Source organism: Zea mays, chromosome 3 (assembly GCF_902167145.1).
Source record: "Zea mays cultivar B73 chromosome 3, Zm-B73-REFERENCE-NAM-5.0, whole genome shotgun sequence".
NCBI classification, from domain to species: Eukaryota; Viridiplantae; Streptophyta; class Magnoliopsida; order Poales; family Poaceae; genus Zea; species Zea mays.
In genome coordinates this window covers 3949748-3968761 of record NC_050098.1, presented here as the reverse complement: position 1 = coordinate 3968761, position 19014 = coordinate 3949748, and the positions used below count along the sequence as shown (strand labels likewise).

The 19014-nt window shown below is 58.4% G+C and overlaps 1 protein-coding gene, 1 long non-coding RNA gene and 1 pseudogene across 2 annotated transcripts; 2 read left to right on the top strand and 1 right to left on the bottom strand.

Moving 5' to 3' along the window:
* The first annotated feature begins 1140 nt into the window (after nucleotides 1-1140).
* On the top strand, nucleotides 1141-1987 carry LOC103649596 (uncharacterized; annotated as a pseudogene).
* A 1103-nt stretch (nucleotides 1988-3090) lies between these two features.
* LOC100273729 (uncharacterized) lies at nucleotides 3091-5878 on the bottom strand. The gene is made up of 4 exons (NM_001148139.2): nucleotides 5174-5878; nucleotides 4261-4384; nucleotides 3929-4164; nucleotides 3091-3776 (listed from the first exon to the last, which is right to left on the bottom strand). The coding sequence occupies exons 1-4, from the start codon at nucleotides 5222-5224 to the stop codon at nucleotides 3231-3233; spliced, it is 957 nt and encodes a 318-aa protein (NP_001141611.2). The 5' UTR covers nucleotides 5225-5878; the 3' UTR covers nucleotides 3091-3230.
* Nucleotides 4147-6765, top strand: LOC103649595 (uncharacterized). Its single transcript, XR_563595.3, has 2 exons — nucleotides 4147-4596; nucleotides 6136-6765. It is a non-coding gene; the product is annotated as an uncharacterized lncRNA (long non-coding RNA).
* Nucleotides 6766-19014: the final 12249 nt, after the last annotated feature.

Here is a 19014-nt window from a genome sequence, read left to right as displayed (position 1 = left end):
AGTCTCTTGAGCTCAAGTCTGGGTTTTGTGTGTGCGTATTCGCTGTGATCTTTTGTGTCGTGTGTGAGTTGCTAATCCCTCCCTTGCTCCGTGATTCTTTGTGAACATCTTTTGTAAGGGCGAGAGGCTCCAAGCTATGGAGATTCCTCGCAAGTGGGATTAAGAAAAGCAAAGCAACACTGTGGTATTCAAGTTGGTCTTTGGACCGCTTGAGAGGGGTTGATTGCAACCCTCGTCCATTGGGACGCCACAACCTGGAGTAGGCAAGCGTTGGTCTTGGCCAAACCACGGGATAACCACCGTGCCATCTCTGTGATTGATATCTCTTGGTTATTGTGTTGTGTTGAGATTCTTCTCTAGCCACTTGGCAAATTACTGTGCTAACAATTAATCAAGTTTTGTGGCTTAAGATTTTTAAGTGTTACAGGATCACCTATTCACCCCCTCTAGGTGCTCTCACATCCCCGCAGCCGCCATCGCCACGCCGTCTCCACCCCCATCATGTACCCCCCGCCTCGCTCGTCGCCATGGAGTTTCATCGCCTCGCTCGCGTCGCCAACTGCGTCCGCTCGAACCGCGTCTTTACATGCCATGCCCACCATCCTCGCTCGCTCCAACCACGTATCTACATGTCGCCTCCGACATCCACGCCCATGCTCCGTGCAGTGCTTGACGCGCCCGCTCCAATCGCGTCTATGCATGCTGCGACTGCCATCCTTGCCACCCGCATGCCTCATCTGCATCCTCCGTTTATCGTACTTATCCGCGGTATCCCTTCCCTAATCTTTCAGTCTGCGCTCACTCTGCCCCACGATCCGCTTCTCCCCCGCGCCCCTCGGCAAGCTCGCAGTCCAGGATCTGATTCTCGCGTCGCCCTCCCGCCGCGCCCCTCGGCATCTCAACTACCTCGCGATGCCTCCCCCACCCCCGATCTATAAATCAGCCGCTCGCCACTCCTCCCGTACGCTCGCCCCGACGTCCACGATCCGCTTCTCCCCCACGCCCCTCGGCAAGCTCGCAGTCCAGGATCCGCCTCTCGCGCGCCCCCGCCGACGCACGCAGCTCGCAGACGGCGCCCCCCAGATCCACTTCTCGCTGGCCGCTCAGATCCTCCATATCCCTCCTCTTGCTGCAGGTGATATGCTAGAGCGTCAGCAAGGCGGACTCTCCATCCCTCCAGAGAGGGAGGGAGGCAGCAGCCATACCAATCTGCGTGGCGGGAGGTGCCCGGACTGCGTACCCACGGGCGAGCAGGATTTTGACGATCCACGACCCGATGAAGTCGCCGGCGTCGGTGGCCATCGTGCGCTGACGCCCAGTCCCTTCTTCCTCTCGGGGCGGTGGTGCCGCCGGGCGAATGGATTCGTCCGAGAGCGAGCAAATAGGGGTAAGCATTTATCAAGCGGAAGTAGGAAGAAATGGTACAGTGAAGTGGAGGAAATGACACAGGACACAAGCGGAAGTTGGCATCTCAAGGCGGTCGCACTCGCACGGTTAGCAATGCACTCCCCTAATTTCTGCCCTTTTTATGGTTTCACGATTATCTGAATATGGAGTTCAAGGATTGATCTTTTCTGAGTTCTTTGTTGCCATATTTTCTGTCCATGTAATAAGGTTGTGGCTAAAATATTGTGTCAATCGGGCTTGTGTGTTGCTGTTCTATTCTTGCGTAGTGCAGCTCCGAAGTCGCTGCTACCAGGTGCCCCTGTGCCTATCAACACTGCTTATCAACGGGCTATACCCTTGTATGGTGGACATTCACGAAGAGCAAGGTAGGGTTGTTGAAACAAGGATAGGATTTTCATGGCATGATTACTACTGCAAGAAGGATGAAATACTTTGGTTACAAATGTGTAGCTCCGGCACCGTTGCTGTTCTGGTCTCGGCCGTGGAGATGGAACTATGATTAAAAGAAAAGAGAACACTACGGAAGGAACCTAATGATGCTCAGTGTACTGCTGCTTTCCCACGATGCTCATGATGTCGAAGTCTGCAGTTGCTAGACTGGCCCGAGTAATTGCTAAGGCCCTGTTTGGAATTGTAGTATTTTTGCAGTTTTGAAACAATACTATGGTATTTGATGATACTATAGTATTGGAGCTTAAAAGGTGTTTGGTTTGTATAGTCAAAACTCAGTTTTAAATATCATGGTTTACACAAAACTGTGGTATTTTTGGAGTTTTCGAAACTCCACTCAGGACCTCAGTTTTCTTCTCTTCTCTCTACATATACTTTGTTTTTCCAATAGAACCAAACAGATCTCGGTTTTGAGCAATACTGTAGTTTTACTGTGGTAAAACAATACCGTAGTATTTATGTCATGTACAATTGTAAACTATGGTATCTTAAAACTATAGTATTTCAAAACTGCATTCACAAACATGCCCTAAGTTTTGTAGAAAATGTTTAGGCCCATTTTTGAACGCATGAATTTCGTATAGGCTGTATTTCACATGAAATACACAGGAACAAACATTTTTCCTGCCTTCCAAACAGGCCGTTAGGATTAGTTGAAGTTCCAGTTTGATCATAGGCACCTACGTCGATGCTCTTTAGTAAGATGTAAGCAATCTGTCTTCTGGCCAGGTTGAGCAAGGCTTAGCTGCAGTGTATCAGTGTGGTACAACTAATGTATTTATACTGTACAATCTAATGAGACTGTATGGATTAGAGCTATCAGAACCTGCACAGATATTTCACAATAAACTCTTAGGTTATATATTGCTCGAGACTTGTGAATACTTTGTTATTGCTTCCTGGTTCAAAGCCATGATGCAAGGTACACGCGCGTACTTATGACTTCTCATACAAGACGGGACGTCAAGATTCTAGTCTTTTTGGAGACATCATAACCTATTTGTTTAGCTTTAATCCGTTTTGGTTTGTACTAATTATACAGTGCTTTATCCTAATCGTATCCGTCAAGACCGTGACAAATTATTTTGTTCAGAAAACCGTAGCGAAGCATGGGTATTTGACTAGTCTCTTTTAACACGAGAGAAACATATATGAGTAAAGATGCGACAGCAACTAAAAGTCGAACCTGACTCTTATGATCACCCAGGGAGTTGAGATGAAACCAGGAGAGATGAAACTAAAAAGTTTTTTTTTACTGGACATGTTGCCGGAATGGCCATGCCACGAAATGTAATTACAAGCAGGATTAGCTTTATCATTATTGCAACAAGAGGCACCTTATTCCTTACTCGAAAAGTCGAAAGTAAACGAAGCTAGCGCACAAGAGCACGAAATACTTCATGGTAGCACAGCTGCACTGCACAGGTGCATGCGCGTCCTTCCCTAAACGCCTCAGTGCCCCGAGAGCACGCTTGGAATCGCATCACATACTGGCGTCGTCGTCCGCGTCGAAGAGCATCCAGATCTCGTTGACCCTGCCGGTGAACTCGAAGGGCGAGTTGTACTGCGCGACGGTGTAGGGCGAGGCCGGGTCGGCCCTGCGCGCGTCGTTGACGGCGGCGGCCCACCGGGTGCCCTGGAGGCTGGCCTCGAGCCGCGCCGCCTGCTCCCCGACGTCGGCGTCCGCCACGAAGCCCCCGAAGCGGCGCACGGCCGCGTACCTGGCCCCGGCCCAGCGGTCCACGCGCAGGCCCTCGGCCGGCGGCGGGTCCGCCTGGTTCTTGGCCGGCACGTAGAAGCTCACGGCGAAGGCGGAGGCGCAGAAGGGCCCGTCGCTGGGCGACACCCGCGTCAGCACCGGCGCCGTCATCTCGATCGTCTGGTTGTACGCGTTCTTGCCCTGGATGTAGTCGAACAGCCTGCAATCGCGCGCGCGTATCCGGTGTGAGCCCACCACAGCTAAGGACTACGTGCGAGCACGTATTATTTTCTCTCTTTGGCTCTGGCCCATTTGAAGGCGGCCCAATAAGGGACGGAAGCGTGCGTGTGGAGGCGAGAGGTGGTGGCTTACTGTAGGAAGCCGGTGCGCGTGGCGGCGACGAAGGAGATGTCCTCGATGGGCGCCGTGGTGATCCACATGGCGTCCGTGTACCGCCGGATCTCGAACCCGTTGGCGCTGTCCACCACCTCGTACGCCGGGCACTCGATGCGCTCGCACGTCGGCGGCACCGCCGCGGCAGCGACGGCGACGAGCAGCGCCGCGGCGAGGAGCAGGCTGGCACGGCGCGCCATATGCTTGCACTGCTTCTGGTGGATGGCAGGATGAGGGGGTAGCGGAGTGAGATGAGGTCTGGTGCTCGACCTCCGTTCGTGCGGCTGGGGATCGGCTGCGATGATAAATACCTCTGCTTGGCCTTGGCCCCGCGCTCTGGAAGGATGCTCGCGGCGCAGGCGCTTCCACGTCGCTGGGTTTCGAGCGCTTGGCCCTCGTTCGTGCTCTTGCTAGAGTCCGCCGGCGTGAGGTTAGCTGCAGAAGCACGTAGAAAGCACCCAGTTTTGGTGGTTTCTGAGAGATTTTTTTTCTTGCTTCTGGATTGTGGTCGAGTCGTTTTCAAGTACACTGAGACACATTATTTGCAGTTGCTTTCAGTTTCAGCTTGCAGGATACAAATAATTGGTGAGCTTTACTGGTGAAGCAAGGAGCTCATGGCGTACAGCTATATGTCTGCTGGAGTGCTGGTACGTCCCCGTGGAGAGAAATTTGCTATTTTGCCACTCTCAATTTTGGCTGCCTGTTATTATGCCATCCCGTGTCTATGACTGGTGGGACCGTCTGTGTCTATGATTTGTGGGTCCGATGGCATACTGGCGAAGCCCACAAATGATAATGGCAAAATTGCCAATGACTCGTCCGTGGAAGTGGAGTCTGCTTGGTCTGTTCTGTTTTTGCTGGCCCGTCTCTGTCAAGAATTCCTGGCATCCTAGTATTAACTACCGGACAGCTATGCATGTCCGGAAAGCCATTGAAGATAGCTTAACGTGAACTGACTGGGTGGAAGTCGTTAGGAAAATTGAGCACTTATTAGTTTTTGTTTTAACTCAAGATTAGGGAAAAAAACAATCTTGAAACTGGTAAAGCTGATGTGTAGTAAAAACATCCCGCCGTGACACATTGCAAGGACGGATGGAAAGTTGGATGGTCGTTTCCATTCATAAAACACACTAATTTGAAGCAGGTAGAGGGGGTACAAACGCCATTATTGGGGAGGCAAGTATGGCGACTACGGCAAGGTAAAAAGCTCCGGACGCCGCGCACCTCACTTGCTGGCAGCAGCCTTACCGGCGGCGGTCGGGGCGGGGGCATCATCCTTGTGCTTGGCCGCCGCGCCGTCGTCACCGGCGCCTTCCTTAGCGAAGGCGGAGACGGGGTAGGTCCTGCCGAGCCCGGTGGGCGTCTTGAAGGTGATCTTGGAGGGGTCGTCCCTGTCGACGAACATGTCGGAGAGGGTGACCCAGATGAGGAGCTCCTTGGTCTTGACCCCGGTCATGCGCCTCATCCGCCGGTCCTCCACGAAGGCGGTGACCTCGGCGGCGTACGAGACCTGGCGCGCGATCGGGCGGAACGTGTGCGTGAGCGACTTCCTCTGGCGCAGCCACACGAAGCCCGTGGCGCGGTTGTAGCCGACCTCCTCCATGTCGGCCAGCGGCAGCAGGCCCAGCGGGAGGTGCGCCTCTGCCAGCAGCTCCGTCGACTTCTCCGCGCACAGCGCCGCGCCGCGGTACACCTCCGCGCCCGCGCGGTGCGCCTCGATGGCCTGCGACCCCATGGGGGATTGTTGGGTGGGGGGATTTGGGCGGCGAGGTGGAGGTGGAATGGAGGGCAGGGCAAGGCAAGGCAAGGTAAGGCAATGCTGGGGTGGTGGGGCGGCGAGGCTGGGAAGATCCTGGATTGGGAGGAGCCGGATTTATAGAAGGAAAGGGAGTCCACTCTCCAGGAGGCTTCCCCGTCCGTGCAGTCGGCGAGGGGCGGTTGCCGGTTGCGGTTGGGGCGCTACGGGGATCAGTTAAAGCGGGGGGGATCAGTTAATGCGCTGGGGCTTGGTGCGATGTGTTGGAGGTGGCGGCCGATGCGACGTGGGTGTGGCCCGGTGCTGTGCTGGTGCAGGTGGGGGTTGCGGCTCTGGCTGGCTCCCTCCCGCTCCCGCTTCTATTGGTTGGTCTGGTCGCCTTCACCACAAATCACAAGCTCACAGTTCGTTTCTGTTGAAATCCTCGCAGGCCGGAGCCGAGCTGGTGGCCTCGTGCGAATTCTGGATGAATTTTGTACCACGAGGTTGGCTGGCGCCTGGCGGGCGGCGGTAGTGCAGTGCAGTGCAGTGCACGCGGCCGCCCGATTCTCAGTCGGGCAAGGGACGGCGTCCAATAATGGCAGTCGATTCGCGGCAGCTTTCAGCTACAGAACACCTCGAGCTACTGCCCTCGCCGTTTCTCCTGTCTCGTCTCCTCATCAATTGCAAATGGTTGATGGTCCAACGGAGACGACGCGCATTCATGGCGAGCGCTGTGGCCCAACCTCCAACTGCGCCAGCCGCGAGAGGGTCTTCAGCTCATGACGACTATGGAGGGCAGCAAAGAGGCAAATGGTGGAATGGTGGCTGGCGGGGTCTGTTCAGTTCACACGTCCCCGCCTCGCAACAGGCCGTCTGTCGTCGGACGCAGTGGTACAGCTAGAGCAAATCGAAACGTTTGGCCCTTAGGTATAAGGTTTTGTCACACGAGAGGTTCAAATACAATGTAAATTTTGCTCTTACCAATGCTTTGGCCACGCTCATTTGTATAGACTGTGGAGCTATATACCCTTCGACTATTTATCTTTGTTTATACTTAACACTGACTCGCTCTCATTAATATGCCAGTGAACAGATTACCCTATTTTGAATGGAGCAAACTTTAACGAGAGTGGGTACAGAGGAAAAAAAGTACATGGGAGAGGCTCACATTGGACAGAATGGGATTCATCTAGAGATAGATCAAGTGGTGAGGATGAGAAGGTTGTAACTTGTAACTGTGGCTATTCACAAGTCATTTACACCGGGGCTCTCTAACTTGTTTGATGATGAAGACTCCTCTCACATTTGTCTTATTGGGCGTTTGGATCCCTTCGTTTTAGAGGAATTAGAATTCACCCAATAAAGTAACTTATTTAGTTTGGAATTTGTCGACGTTTCGACCCGGGGGGTCCCTGGACCGACGAGTAAATTGTCGCTGCGTGTCCCAGCCCAGATGGGTCGGCGCGAGACGGAACACAAAGGGGGGAGAAACAGCAAAGGGGAACCCGCGGCCTTCGTGTTGTCCTGCGCCCAGGGCGGATGCGCTTGCAGTAGGGGGTTACAAGCGTTCGCGTGGGAGAGAGAGAGAGCCTTGTGCGTCGGCTCGTTCTCCCGCGCGGCCAACCTTCTCGTACGAGAGTCATGGACCTTCCTTTTATAGGCGTAAGGAGAGGGCCCAGGTGTACAATGGGGTGTAGCAATGTGCTAACGTGTCTAGCAAAGGGGAGCCAGAGCCCTAAGTACATGCCGACGTGGCTGTTGGAGAGGTTTTGGCGCCCTGTTCATGTGATGTCGTGGCCGTCGGAGGAGCGCTTGAGCCCCGTGGAAGTACAGCTGTCGGGGCTGTCGGATCCTTGCTGACGTCTCCTTGCTTCCGTAAGGGACTGAGAGCCGCCGTCGTCATGGAGCACGCGGGGTGCCATCATTACTTGTTTACCGGGGCGAGCCGGATGGGACGCCGGTCTTGTTCCCCGTAGCCTGAGCTAGCTAGGGGTAGGGTAATGATGGCCCACCTCTGACGTGGTCGGTCCGAGCCCGGGGTCGGGCGAGGCGGTGACTCCTCCGAGGTCGAGGCTGAGTCCGAGCCCTGGGTCGGGCGAGGCGGAGACCGTCGTCCAAGGTCGAGGTAGAGTCTAAGCCCTGGGGTCGGGCGAGGCGGAGTCCGTCGTCCGAAGTCGAGGCTGAGTCCGAGCCCTGGGGTCGGGCGAGGCGGAGTCCGTCGTCCAGAGTCGAGGCTGAGTTCGAGCCCTGGGGTCGGGCGAGGCGGAGTCTGTCTTCCGAGGTCGAGGTTGAGTCCGAGCCCTGGGGTCGGGCGAGGCGGAGCTTCATATGGCGCCCGAGGCTAGACTTAGTTGCTGTCAGCCTCACTCTGTCGAGTGGCGCAACAGTCGGAGCAGGGCAGGCGGCGCTGTTTTCCTGTTAGGTCGGTCAGTGGAGCGGCGAAGTGACTGCGGTCACTTCGGCCCTGTCGATTGGGGAGCGCGCGTCAGGATAAGGTGTCAGTCGATCCTTGCATTAAATGCTCCTGCGATACGGTCGGTTGGCGTAGCGATCTGGCCAAGGTTGCTTCTCCGCGAAGCCTGGGCCTCGGGCGAGTCGAAGGTGCGTCCGTTGCTTGAGGGGACCCTCGGGCGAGACGTGAATCCTCCTGGGTCGGCTGCCTTTGCCCGAGGCTGGGCTCGGGCGAGGCGGGATCGTGTCCCTTGAGTGGACGGAGCCTTGACCTGAATCGCGCCCATCAGGCCTTTGCAGCTTTGTGCTGATGGGGGTTACCAGCTGAGATTAGGAGTCTTGGGGGTACCCCTAATTATGGTCCCCGACAGTAGCCCCCGAGCCTCGAAGGGAGTGTTGGTACTCACTTAGAGGCTTTTGTCGCACTTTTTTGCAAGGGGACCGGCCTTTCTCGGTTGCGTTTCGTTCCGGTGGGTGCGCGCGAGCGCACCCACCGGGTGTAGCCCCCGAGGCCTCGGAGGAGTGGTTTGACTCCTTCGAGGTCTTAGCGCGTTTCATGATGCTTCGGTCGGTCTGGTTGTTCCCTCATGCGAACTGGCCGTAGCCTGGGTGCATAGTCAGGTTCCAAGTTCTCGGGCTGGTATGTTGACGCTGTCAACGGTTTGGCCGGAGCCGGGTTCGCGAGAGCAACCCCCGAGCCTCCGCACAGGGCAAGAGGACGGTCAAGGACTGACTCGGCTTTTTTCATACGCCCCTGTGTCGCCTTTCCGCAAGGAGGAGGGGGGAAAGCGCCATGTTGCCCTCGGAGGGCGCCGAACATGGTGTCTCCAGTGAGTTGCTAACGGGTGATCCGAGTGGACGCCCGTGCCCCGTTCGATAAGGGTCGGCTAGTGGCCCAGAGGCGCGCTCCAAAAGTACCTGCAGGTGATTTGCCGGACCCGGTCCCGTTTGATAGGGTTCGAGGGCTCGATGCCTCCCTCTGATGGGATTCCATTACAAAATTGCTCCTGCTGGTCTCGGAAATGTCCTAGGGTACCTTGGGAGCGTAGCCCGAGCCTCAGCCATGTATCGGACGTACCCAGAGTCATCCCTCGCTCTGCGTGCTCTGAGGCGGTTGTCGAACCCTTCGGGGGCCAGCCTACGAACCCCTGATCAGTAGTGGGCGCGGGCCCGAGTGGCCTGAGGCGGCTGTCGAACCCATCCGAGGGGCCAGCCTTCGAACCTCTGACCAGTGGTGGGCGCGGAGCCCGAGTGCTCTGAGGCGGCTGTCGAACCCTTCCGAGGGGCCAGCCTTCGAACCTCTGATCAGTAGGAGGGCTCGGAGCCCGAGTGCTCTGAGGCGGCTGTCGAACCCTTCCGAGGGGCCAGCCTTCGAACCTCCAATCAGTAGGGGGCTCAGGGCCCGCTTCCTTCACGGAGAAGGATCCCTTTCGGAGTATCCCCTTTCCCGGTCACTGTAGCAAGAGAGAGAAAGAGGAAGAGGAAAAGGATACAAAATCGAATGACGTGGCGCACCTTTTTTGACGCGGTCATTATGGCAGAGGTGAAGCGTCGCCTGCTTCGCCTGCCAAAGGTGCCGCCTGTCCTGCCGCAGAGTTAATGCGATGGGACGAGTGGTTCGCGGGGCAGCCGTTGTGCGTGCGCGAGCCGTTCGAGGAACGGGCATCTCGCCTTTGAGTTTTGAATCTCGTGGCAGGTTCGGGCGAAGTGTTGAACGGGTCTCGCCTGGGCCTTTATATATTCGGGAGAGGGACCGGTGACGGTTCTTTACTCTGCTGCTCGCCTCCCACTTAGGTTTCCGCAACCTGAGGGAATAGCCAGAGAAAGAAAACCATGCACCTTGTCCGCTTCGCCGCCACCTCTTCTGCTTGGTGATGGCCGACCGGGTGACCGTTGTTTCGCCGCGCGACCCATGGCCTTTCTCCACCGTCACGGCGGACGATCTGGAGGCCCTTGTTTGCCGATGGTTTGCTTCGTCCTCTCTCCGGTGACCCGCAGCCGGAGTGGATGGCCCCTCCGAGCAGAGCCGCCCCGTCCCCACCGTCGGGGTATGTGCTGAGCTTCGTCTCTTTTCACGAGCGGGGGTTCGGAGTGCCGGCAAGTCGTTTCATGCGGGCGATTCTGCACTTCTACGGGGTGGAGCTGCACAATCTCAGCCTCAACTCCATCGCGCAAGCAGCCATCTTCGCGGCGGTTTGCGAAGGGTTTTTGGGGATTGCCCCCCACTGGGACCTATGGACCCATCTCTTCTCCGTGGAGCCTTTTGCCTCGACGACGGGGGAAAGAAGAGTTCGCATGGCGGTGCGGGCCGGTGTCTGCATCCTCCAGTTGAGGCAGGCGCGGGCGCAGCAGTACATCCCTGCCATCCTCGTGTCTTCGAACAAGGGGTGGCAGCGCCAATGGTTTTATCTCCGGAATGACGACGAGAGGCTCCCGTCGTTTTCTCAACGAGTGGTGACCACCGCCGGTAGTAACTGGCGCTATGGGGCCCCGCGCGAGAAACAGAAGAATCTCTAGCCCCTTTTGAAGGCCTTGGAGGAGCTGCGAGAAGGAGGGCTCACCGCCGCAGGGGTGGTTGCCGCCATTCATCGCCGGAGGGTGCTCCCCTTGACGGAGCGGCGGCTGCCGCTTTGGGAGATGACGCCGGGGTCGACTTGGAGGGTTTGCAGATGTCCTCGGTCCCCCTCCCCGCCGATGACCTCCACAGGCCGGTAGCCGGCACAGTAGGGAGGTTAGACGCCGGCACCCTTACCCAGCTCTCGATGTGTCCCGATCGCGGGTGTGTGTCCCTGGTGAGTGTCCGCTCCTTCTTCCTTCTTGTGTTGGATTGCCCTTGGTTCTCACAGCCGAGACTTTTCGTCCGTCTCCAGGAGGTGGGGTTCCACAAGCCTTCCCTGCCACCGGTCCCGGAGGATGCGGTGGACCGAGCCATGCGGAGGGTCGCCGCGGAGAAGAGGAAGGAGAAGAAGGACGCGAAGAAGGCTCGGGCCCGCGAGCGGATGCGGGCTCGGGACGCCTTGGAGAGGCTTCGTCGTTGGCAGGAGAGGGATGGGCTCCCGAGGGAGCCGTCGCCGGAGACGCCTGACGATGATGATGACGACGACGATGACGATGATGAAGACGACAACATGGCTGCCCGCCTCGGCCTCAGCCCGGATCTGAGGCTGGGCCAGGGGTCGTCGAGCCAGCCCCCAAGCGGGCTGGCGCCATCGGTATCCGGGGCCGGGACGTCGGGGTCCCGGTCCGAAGAATGGGGGCAGGCCGAGGGGGTACTTGACCCCTTGGCCGAGGTAGTTGAGGTGACCCCGGGGAGTCAGGCTGACCCGCGTGTTCCCCAAGAGCCGTTGCCCGTGCCGACTGCACAGGAGGGTGATCCTCGGGTCGTCGTGGCTGCACTTGGGCAGTCCATCCCTCTGGTGCCTCGGGCGCCCGAGGCAAGGATGGTGCCGAAGCCGGCAGCGGGGCTAACCTCGGTGGTACCCGCGGGGACCGAGGCTCGAGGGACCTCCCCGTAGGCACGATTGGTTGTGGCCCGGAGTGGGTAAGTATCTGAGGATACCTTTGCCTCGGCTCCTTCTTCGTGTGTCCTGGTCCTGATCTTTCCTTTCTTCCCAGCAAACGGAGGCACGGTTCGACCGGTCTGGCTCCTCGAAAGGCCCTTAAGACGGCGCCAGCTTCTGCGGCCGGTGCTGCATCGGTCCTCACCGGCCGGCTAGCCTCTACACAAGGTGCCCTCGAGCAGGGGGCTCAGGCGGCACAGGTTGCCGTGGGGCGAGCTCCTGAGGCTGACCCCTCCGTCGAGGCGGCCGTCGTGCCGAGGGAGACTGCTGGCGTGGCTGCGGCCTCGAGCCCACCAGACGTGTTGCCAGCGCTGGCACCGGCTTCTGTCGAGGCTGTTGTCGTTCTGGCCGTGGAGCCACCCGTCGCCGCCGACGCCGAGACGGCCGAGGCGCCGCTACTCGATGCCTCGGAGGAGGGGGGCACAGAACCGCGACCCGTCCTGGGGAGCGGCAACCTCGTCCTCGCGCGGCGCAGTCCTGATGGGCGGCGTCAGTCGCTCCGGTTCTGGACCCGTGGTGCTTCGGATCCCCTCTTCGTTCTTGACGATGAGCGAGAGGAGCAGTCTTGGGACGGGCTTCGTGAGTGCGCCGAGGCATCGGTGGGGTCGCTTCGGTCGACCTTGGAGGTCCTTTGCAAGGACGTTCCCAAGATCCTCCAGGTAAGGATTTCAGGCATACCTTTCACGTGATCAAGGCATTCTTTGTGACGCCCCGATTCCTTTCCTCAGGATCTGACGGACCTGAGCGCCGCTAAGTCGTCGTTCATTCGCCGCGAGGCCGATGTCTGGGGTTCGCTGCGGTTCCTGAGGACCACGCTTGTCGAGGCTACCGAGTGCCTCTCCCAACAGAGCGCCGAGGTGGTGGACCTTCGGTTGCTCTGTGTTGATCTGGGGGCAGAGGCGGCGGCACGCGCAGAGGCGCAGCGGCGGCAGTTGGAGCTTGGCCAGGTCATCGGCGAGCGGGACCAATGTCGGGGCCGGGCCGCCGAGGCTGAAAGCCGGGCTGAGGCCCTTGGAGACCAGCTAGCCGAGGCGTCTGCTCGGGCCGGAGCCCTTGCGGCGGACCTAGTCACGGCCGTCGAGTCTGCTCAGTCCGCCCAAGCCGCAGCCTCAGAGCAGCGTGCCCGAGCCGAAGGTATGTCTTGGCTGTTTTATGATTTTGATTCAGCTTCATTCTTCAACTCGTGTTTGAAGACTTCTGCTTTGGTTGTTTGCAGAGCTCGAGTCTGCCCTTGACGAGTCCACCAAGGCACTTGCCCAGGCGGCTGAGCAGAAGGAGGTCGACCGCGTGGCCATGTCCGAGGCTATCTCGGCCTTCTGCCAGATCTTCGGTCTTGACGACGTCCCCTCGGGAAGCTGCCCCCAGAGTCGCCTGCAGGCCTTGGGTGACCACGCGCGCGGCATACTCCGCGAGGCGCTGCATCACGGCGTTAGGCGGGCCTTTGTCGTGCTCGCTTCCCACTATGATGTGGATCTGGAGCGGGTCAGCGAGGGGTATTGCCTTCCCAACGAAGATGAAGCTGCCCTGTCTGAAGTCCAGAGGCTTGACACGGCCGCCGCGGGCCCAAGAACGGTGCTGGCGACCACCTTCGAAGCAGAGATCATTCCGCTTGCGCCGTCGTCCGAGGCCGGGCGGATCTCGCCGAGGGTGGAAACGAAGCCAAGGGCGCGGCTCCTTCTCCGGGCGACGCCTGATTCTGCCGGAGCAGTTTATTTTGAATGCGTATGTGTCTTTTGCGGCCGCCGAGGCCCGAACACTTTGCCGTCGTAATATAAAGTTGTGTCTCTTTTCCTCCTGTTTTGCGTATCCGGACTCGTTCGTCAGTAGCAGGATTGCTTACCCAAGTAAGAGTTATTTTTCGCGGTAGGTGACAAGTGAGGTATCCGTATACCGGAGGCGTAGGAGTCCCTCGGCTCGGTCGGCCTTGCCACTTACATGCACTCTTATTCGTTTCTCGGGGTCCTGTTACTGATATAGCCGGGAGACGCGAAAGTCGTTTTGGTGGAAGACTTCTTTCGAGGAAAATTTTGACGCAGAAGGGGTTCCCCCCTTCTAGCCCCCGAGGGAGGGTCGGGCTTTGCCGAGGCAAGGCTGACCCTTCCTTGACGGTTAGACTTTACTCGCGTATGTACACGAGGTATGTGAACGACTTGAAAACATCTTAAGGGTAGAAGCGACATAGCTGTCGGATGTTCCAAGCGTTGTTGTAGACCTCGCCTTGACTGTTGGCCAGCTTGTATGTTCCGGGCTTCAAAATCTTGGTGATGATGAATGACCCTTCCTAGGGAGGCGTGAGCTTGTGACGCCCTCGGGCGTCCTGTCGTAGCCGAAGCACCAAGTCAAACACCTGGAGGTCTCGGGACCGGACCCCTCGGGCGTGGTAGCGTCGCAGGACTGCTGATACCGCGCCGAGTGTAGTAAGGCCATGTCCCGAGCCTCTTCCAGCTGGTCCAGTGAGTCTTCTCGGTTGGTCCGGTTGCTTCGGTCGTTGTACGCCCTCATCCTCGGGGATCCGTATTCCAAGTCCGTGGGCAAGATAGCCTCGGCCCCATAGACTAGAAAGAACGGCGTGAAGCCCGTGGCTCGGCTCGGCGTTGTCCTCAGACTCCAGACCACCGATGGGAGTTCCTTCATCCATCGCTTGTCGAACTTGTTGAGGTCGTTGTAGATCCGCGGCTTGAGTCCTTGCAGAATCATGCCGTTGGCACGCTCTACTTGCCCATTCGTCATGGGGTGAGCTACGGCGGCCCAGTCCACCCGGATGTGGTGATCCTCGCAGAAGTCCAGGAACTTTCTGCCGGTGAACTGGGTGCCGTTGTCGGTGATGATGGAGTCCGGGACCCCAAAGCGATGGATGATGTTGGTGAAGAACGTCACTGCCTGTTCGGACCTGATGCTGTTTAGGGGTCGAACCTCGATCCACTTGGAGAATTTGTTGATGGCGGCGACCAGCAGGTGCGTGTAGCCCCCGGGTGCCTTCTGTAAGGGACCGACGAGGTCCAGACCCCACACAGCAAACGACCAGGTGATGGGTATTGTTTGCAGAGCCTGAGCGGGCAGGTGTGTCTGCCTTGCGTAGAATTGACATCCTTGGCAGGTGCGTACAATCCTAGTGGCGTCGGCCACCGCGGTTGGCCAGTAGAAACCCTATCGGAAGGCATTTCCAATGAGGGCTCGAGGTGCTGCGTGGTGATCGCAAGCCCCCGAGTGTATTTCTTGTAATAACTACTGACCTTCGGCGATGGATATGCATCGCTGGAGGACGCCTGAGGGGCTGCGATGGTAGAGCTCCTTCCCGTCACCCAGCAAGACGAACGACTTGGCGCGCCGCGCCAGTCGCCGAGCTTCGACTCTGTCGAGGGGTAGCTCTCCTCGGTGGAGATATTGCAGGTACGGGGTCTGCCAGTTTCGATTAGGCGTGACCCCCTTCCGCTCTTCCTCGACGCGCAGTGCCTCACCCTCGGGGGTCGAGGGTACCTCGGGCTGAGCCGAGGGCGCCTCGGGCAGGGCCGAGGCCTTCTCGGGCTCGGGCGTGTTGTCGGTCTTGACTGAGGGTTGATGTAGGTCTCAGGAGAAGACGTCCGGGGGAACCGTTGTCCACCCGAGGCTATCTTAGCCAGCTCGTCTGCAGTCTCGTTGTATCGTCGGGCGATGTGGTTGAGTTCGAGCCCGAAGAACTTGTCCTCCACGCACCGAACCTCATCGCAGTAGGCTTCCATCTTCAGGTCGCGGCAATGGGAGTTCTTCATGACTTGGTCGATGACAAGCTGCGAGTCGCCACGAGCGTCGAGGCGTCGGACCCCTAGCTCGATGGCGATGCGCAACCCGTTAACCAGAGCCTCGTACTCGGCCATGTTGTTGGACGCTGGGAAATGGAGGCGCAACACGTAGCGGAGGTGCTTCCCGAGGGGTGAGATGAAGAGCAGGCCCGCGCCCGCTCCTGTTTTCATCAACGACCCGTCAAAAAACATTGTCCAGAGTTCCGGTTGGATCGGAGCTGCTGGAAGCTGGGTGTCGACCCATTCAGCCACAAAGTCCGCCAAGACTTGGGACTTGATGGCCTTCCGAGGGGCGAACGAGATTGTCTCGCCCATGATCTCCACCGCCCACTTTGCGATCCTACCCAAGGCCTCTCGGCACTGGATGATCTCTCTCAAGGGGAAGGATGACACCACAGTCACCGGATGAGACTCAAAGTAGTGTCACAACTTTCGCCGCGTCAGAATTACCACGTACAGTAGCTTCTGGATTTGCGGCTAGCGGATTTTGGTCTCGGACAGTACTTCACTGATGAAGTAGACCGGCCTCTGGACGGGCAATGCGTGCCCCTCTTCTCGTCTCTCGACCACGATCGCGACGTTGACCACCTGAGTGGTAGCGGCGACGTAGATCAAGAGGGCTTCTCCGGCAGCGGGGGGCACCAAGATGGGTGCGCTTGTGAGGAGCGCCTTTAGGTTCCCGAGGGCTTCCTCGGCCTCGGGGGTCCAAGTGAAGCGCTCGGTCTTCCTCAAGAGGCGGTACAGAGGTAGGCCTCTTTCGCCGAGGTGTGAGATGAACGGCTCAGAGCCGCAAGGCATCCCATGACCCTCTGTACTCCTTTCAAGTCCTAGATGGGGCCCATGTTGGTGATGGCCGCGATTTTCTCCGGCTTGGCCTCGATGCCCCGCTCGGAGACGATGAACCCCAGGATCATGCCTCGGGGGACTCCGAAGACACACTTCTCGGGATTGAGTTTTACGCCTTTCGCCTTGAGACACTTGAATGTCGTTTCAAGGTCAGAGAGGAGGTCAGAAGCTTTCCTCGTCTTGACTACGATGTCATCGACGTAAGCCTCGACCATTCGACCAATGTGTTCTCCGAACACGTGGTTCATGCACCTTTGGTATGTCGCACCCGCATTCCTCAAACCGAATGGCATAGTAACGTAGCAGTACATGCCAAAGGGCGTGATGAAAGAAGTCGCGAGCTGGTCAGACTCTTTCATCCTGATTTGGTGATACCCTGAGTAGGCATCGAGGAAAGGCAGGGTTTCGCACCCAGCAGTGGAATCTACGATTTGATCGATGCGAGGCAGAGGGTAGGGAACCTTCGGACATGCTTTGTTTAGACCAGTATAGTCTACACACATCCGCCATTTCCCTCCTTTCTTTCTCACAAGCACAGGGTTGGCAAGCCATTCGGGATGGAATACCTCTTTGATGAACCCTGCAGCCATCAGCTTGTGGATCTCCTCGCCTATGGCTCTGCGTTTTTCTTCGTCGAATCGGCGCAGAGGCTGCTTCACGGGTCGGGCTCCAGCTCGGATATCCAGCGAGTGCTCGACGACATCCCTCGGTATGCCAGACATGTTCGAGGGACTCCACACAAAAACTTTGGCGTTCGCGCGGAGAAAGTCGACGAGCACTGCTTCCTATTTGGGGTCGAGCTCGGAGCCGATCCGGATCTGCTTGGAGGTGTCGTTGCTGGGGTCGAGAGGGATGGACTTAACCGTCTCAGCTGGCTCGAAGTTGCCGGCGTGGTGCTTCGCATCTGGCGCCTCCTTGGAGAGGCTCTCCAGGTCGGCGATGAGGGCCTCGGATTCGGCGAGGGCCTCAGCATACTCCACGCACTCCACGTCGCATTCGTACGCGTGTCGGTATGTGGAGCCGACGGTGATGACCCCGTTGGGGCCCGACATCTTGAGCTTGATGTAGGTGTAGTTGGGGACGGCCATGAACTTGGCGTAGCATGGTCTCCCTAGTACCGTGTGGTAGGTTCCTCTGAACCCGACTACCTCGAACGTGAGGGTTTCCTTTCGGAAGTTGGAGGGAGTCCCGAAGCAAACGGGCAGATCGAGTTGTCCGAGGGGTTGGACGCGTTTCCCGGGGATGATCCCGTGAAAGGGCGCCGCGCCGGCCCGGATCGAGGACAGATCGATCTGCATGAGCCCGAGGGTCTCATCGTAGATGATGTTGAGGCTGCTGCCTCCGTCCATGAGGACCTTGGTAAGCCTGATGTTGCCGATGACGGGATCGACAACGAGCGGGTACTTTCCTGGGCTCGGCACGCGGTCGGGGTGGTTGCCCTGGTCGAAGGTGATGGGCTTGTCGGACCAGTCTAGGTAGACTGGCGCCGCCACCTTTACCGAGCAGACCTCCCGGCGCTCTTGCTTGCGGTGCCGAGCCGAGGCGTTCGCCACATGCCCACCGTAGATCATGAAGCAGTCGTGGACCTCGGGGAACTCCTCTGCCTTGTGATCCTCCTTCTTGTCGTTGTTGTGGGCTCTGCCACCTTCCGCTGGTGGCCCGGCCTTGTGGAAGTAGCGCCGAAGCATGACGCATTCCTCAAGGGTGTGCTTGACAGGACCCTGATGATAGGGGCATGACTCCTTGAGCATCTTGTCGAACAGGTTGGCGCCTCCGGGAGGTTTCCGAGGGTTCATGTGCTCGGCGGCGGCGACAAGGTCCGCGTCGGCGGCGTCGCGTTTCGCTTGCGACTTCTTCTTGCCCTTCTTCCTCGCGCTGCGCTGAGCGGACGCCTCGGGGACGTCTTCCGGCTGGCGCCCCTGAGGCTGCTTGTCCTTCCGGAAGATGGCCTCGACCGCCTCCTGACCAGAGTCGAACTTGGTGGCGATGTCCATCAGCTCGCTCGCCCTGGTGGGAGTCTTGCGACCCAGCTTGCTCACCAGGTCGTGGCAAGTGGTGTCGGCGAGGAAAGCGCCAATGACATCCGAGTCGGTGATGTTGGGCAGCTCGGTGCGCTGCTTCGAAAATCGCCGGATGTAGTCCCGGAGGGATTCTCCCGGCTGCTGGCGGTAGCTTCGGAGATCCTAGGAGTTCCTAGGGCGCATGTATGTGCCCTGGAAGTTGCCGGTGAAAGCTTTGACCAGGCCGTCCCAGTTGGAGATCTGCGTAGGAGGCAGATGCTCCAGCAAGGCTTGGGCAGCGTCGGAGAGGAATAGGGGAAGGTTGCGGATGATGAGGTTGTCATCGTCCGTCCCACCCAGCTGGCAGGCCAGTCGGTAGTCCGTGAGCCACAGCTCCGGCTTTGACTCCCCCGAGTACTTGGTGATGGTAGTCGGGGTTCGGAACCGGGTCGAGAACGGCGCCCGTCGTATGGCCCGGCTGAAAGCTTGCGGACCGGGTGGTTCAGGTGAGGGGCTCCGATCCTCCCCGCTGTCGTAGCGTCCCCCACGCCTGGGGTGGTAGCCTCGGCGCACCTTCTCGTCGAGGTGGGCTCGACGGTCGCGGTGGTGGTGCTCGTTGCCGAGGCGACCCGGGGCCACGGGCGCTGAGTTCCGCGTTCGCCCGGTGTGGACCGAGGCTTCTCACATGAAT

Bases quoted from the DNA above. Each gene is read 5' to 3' on its own strand.
- LOC100273729 (NM_001148139.2), bottom strand. From the start codon at position 5,224: ATGATGCCCCCGCCCCGACCGCCGCCGGTAAGGCTGCTGCCAGCAAGT. The intron at 4,385-5,173 runs GTGCGCGGCGTC...GTGCTTCTGCAG, and splicing joins GGCTGCTGCCAGCAAGTGAG to CTAACCTCACGCCGGCGGAC. The intron at 3,777-3,928 runs GTAAGCCACCAC...GCGCGATTGCAG, and splicing joins ACGCGCACCGGCTTCCTACA to GCTGTTCGACTACATCCAGG.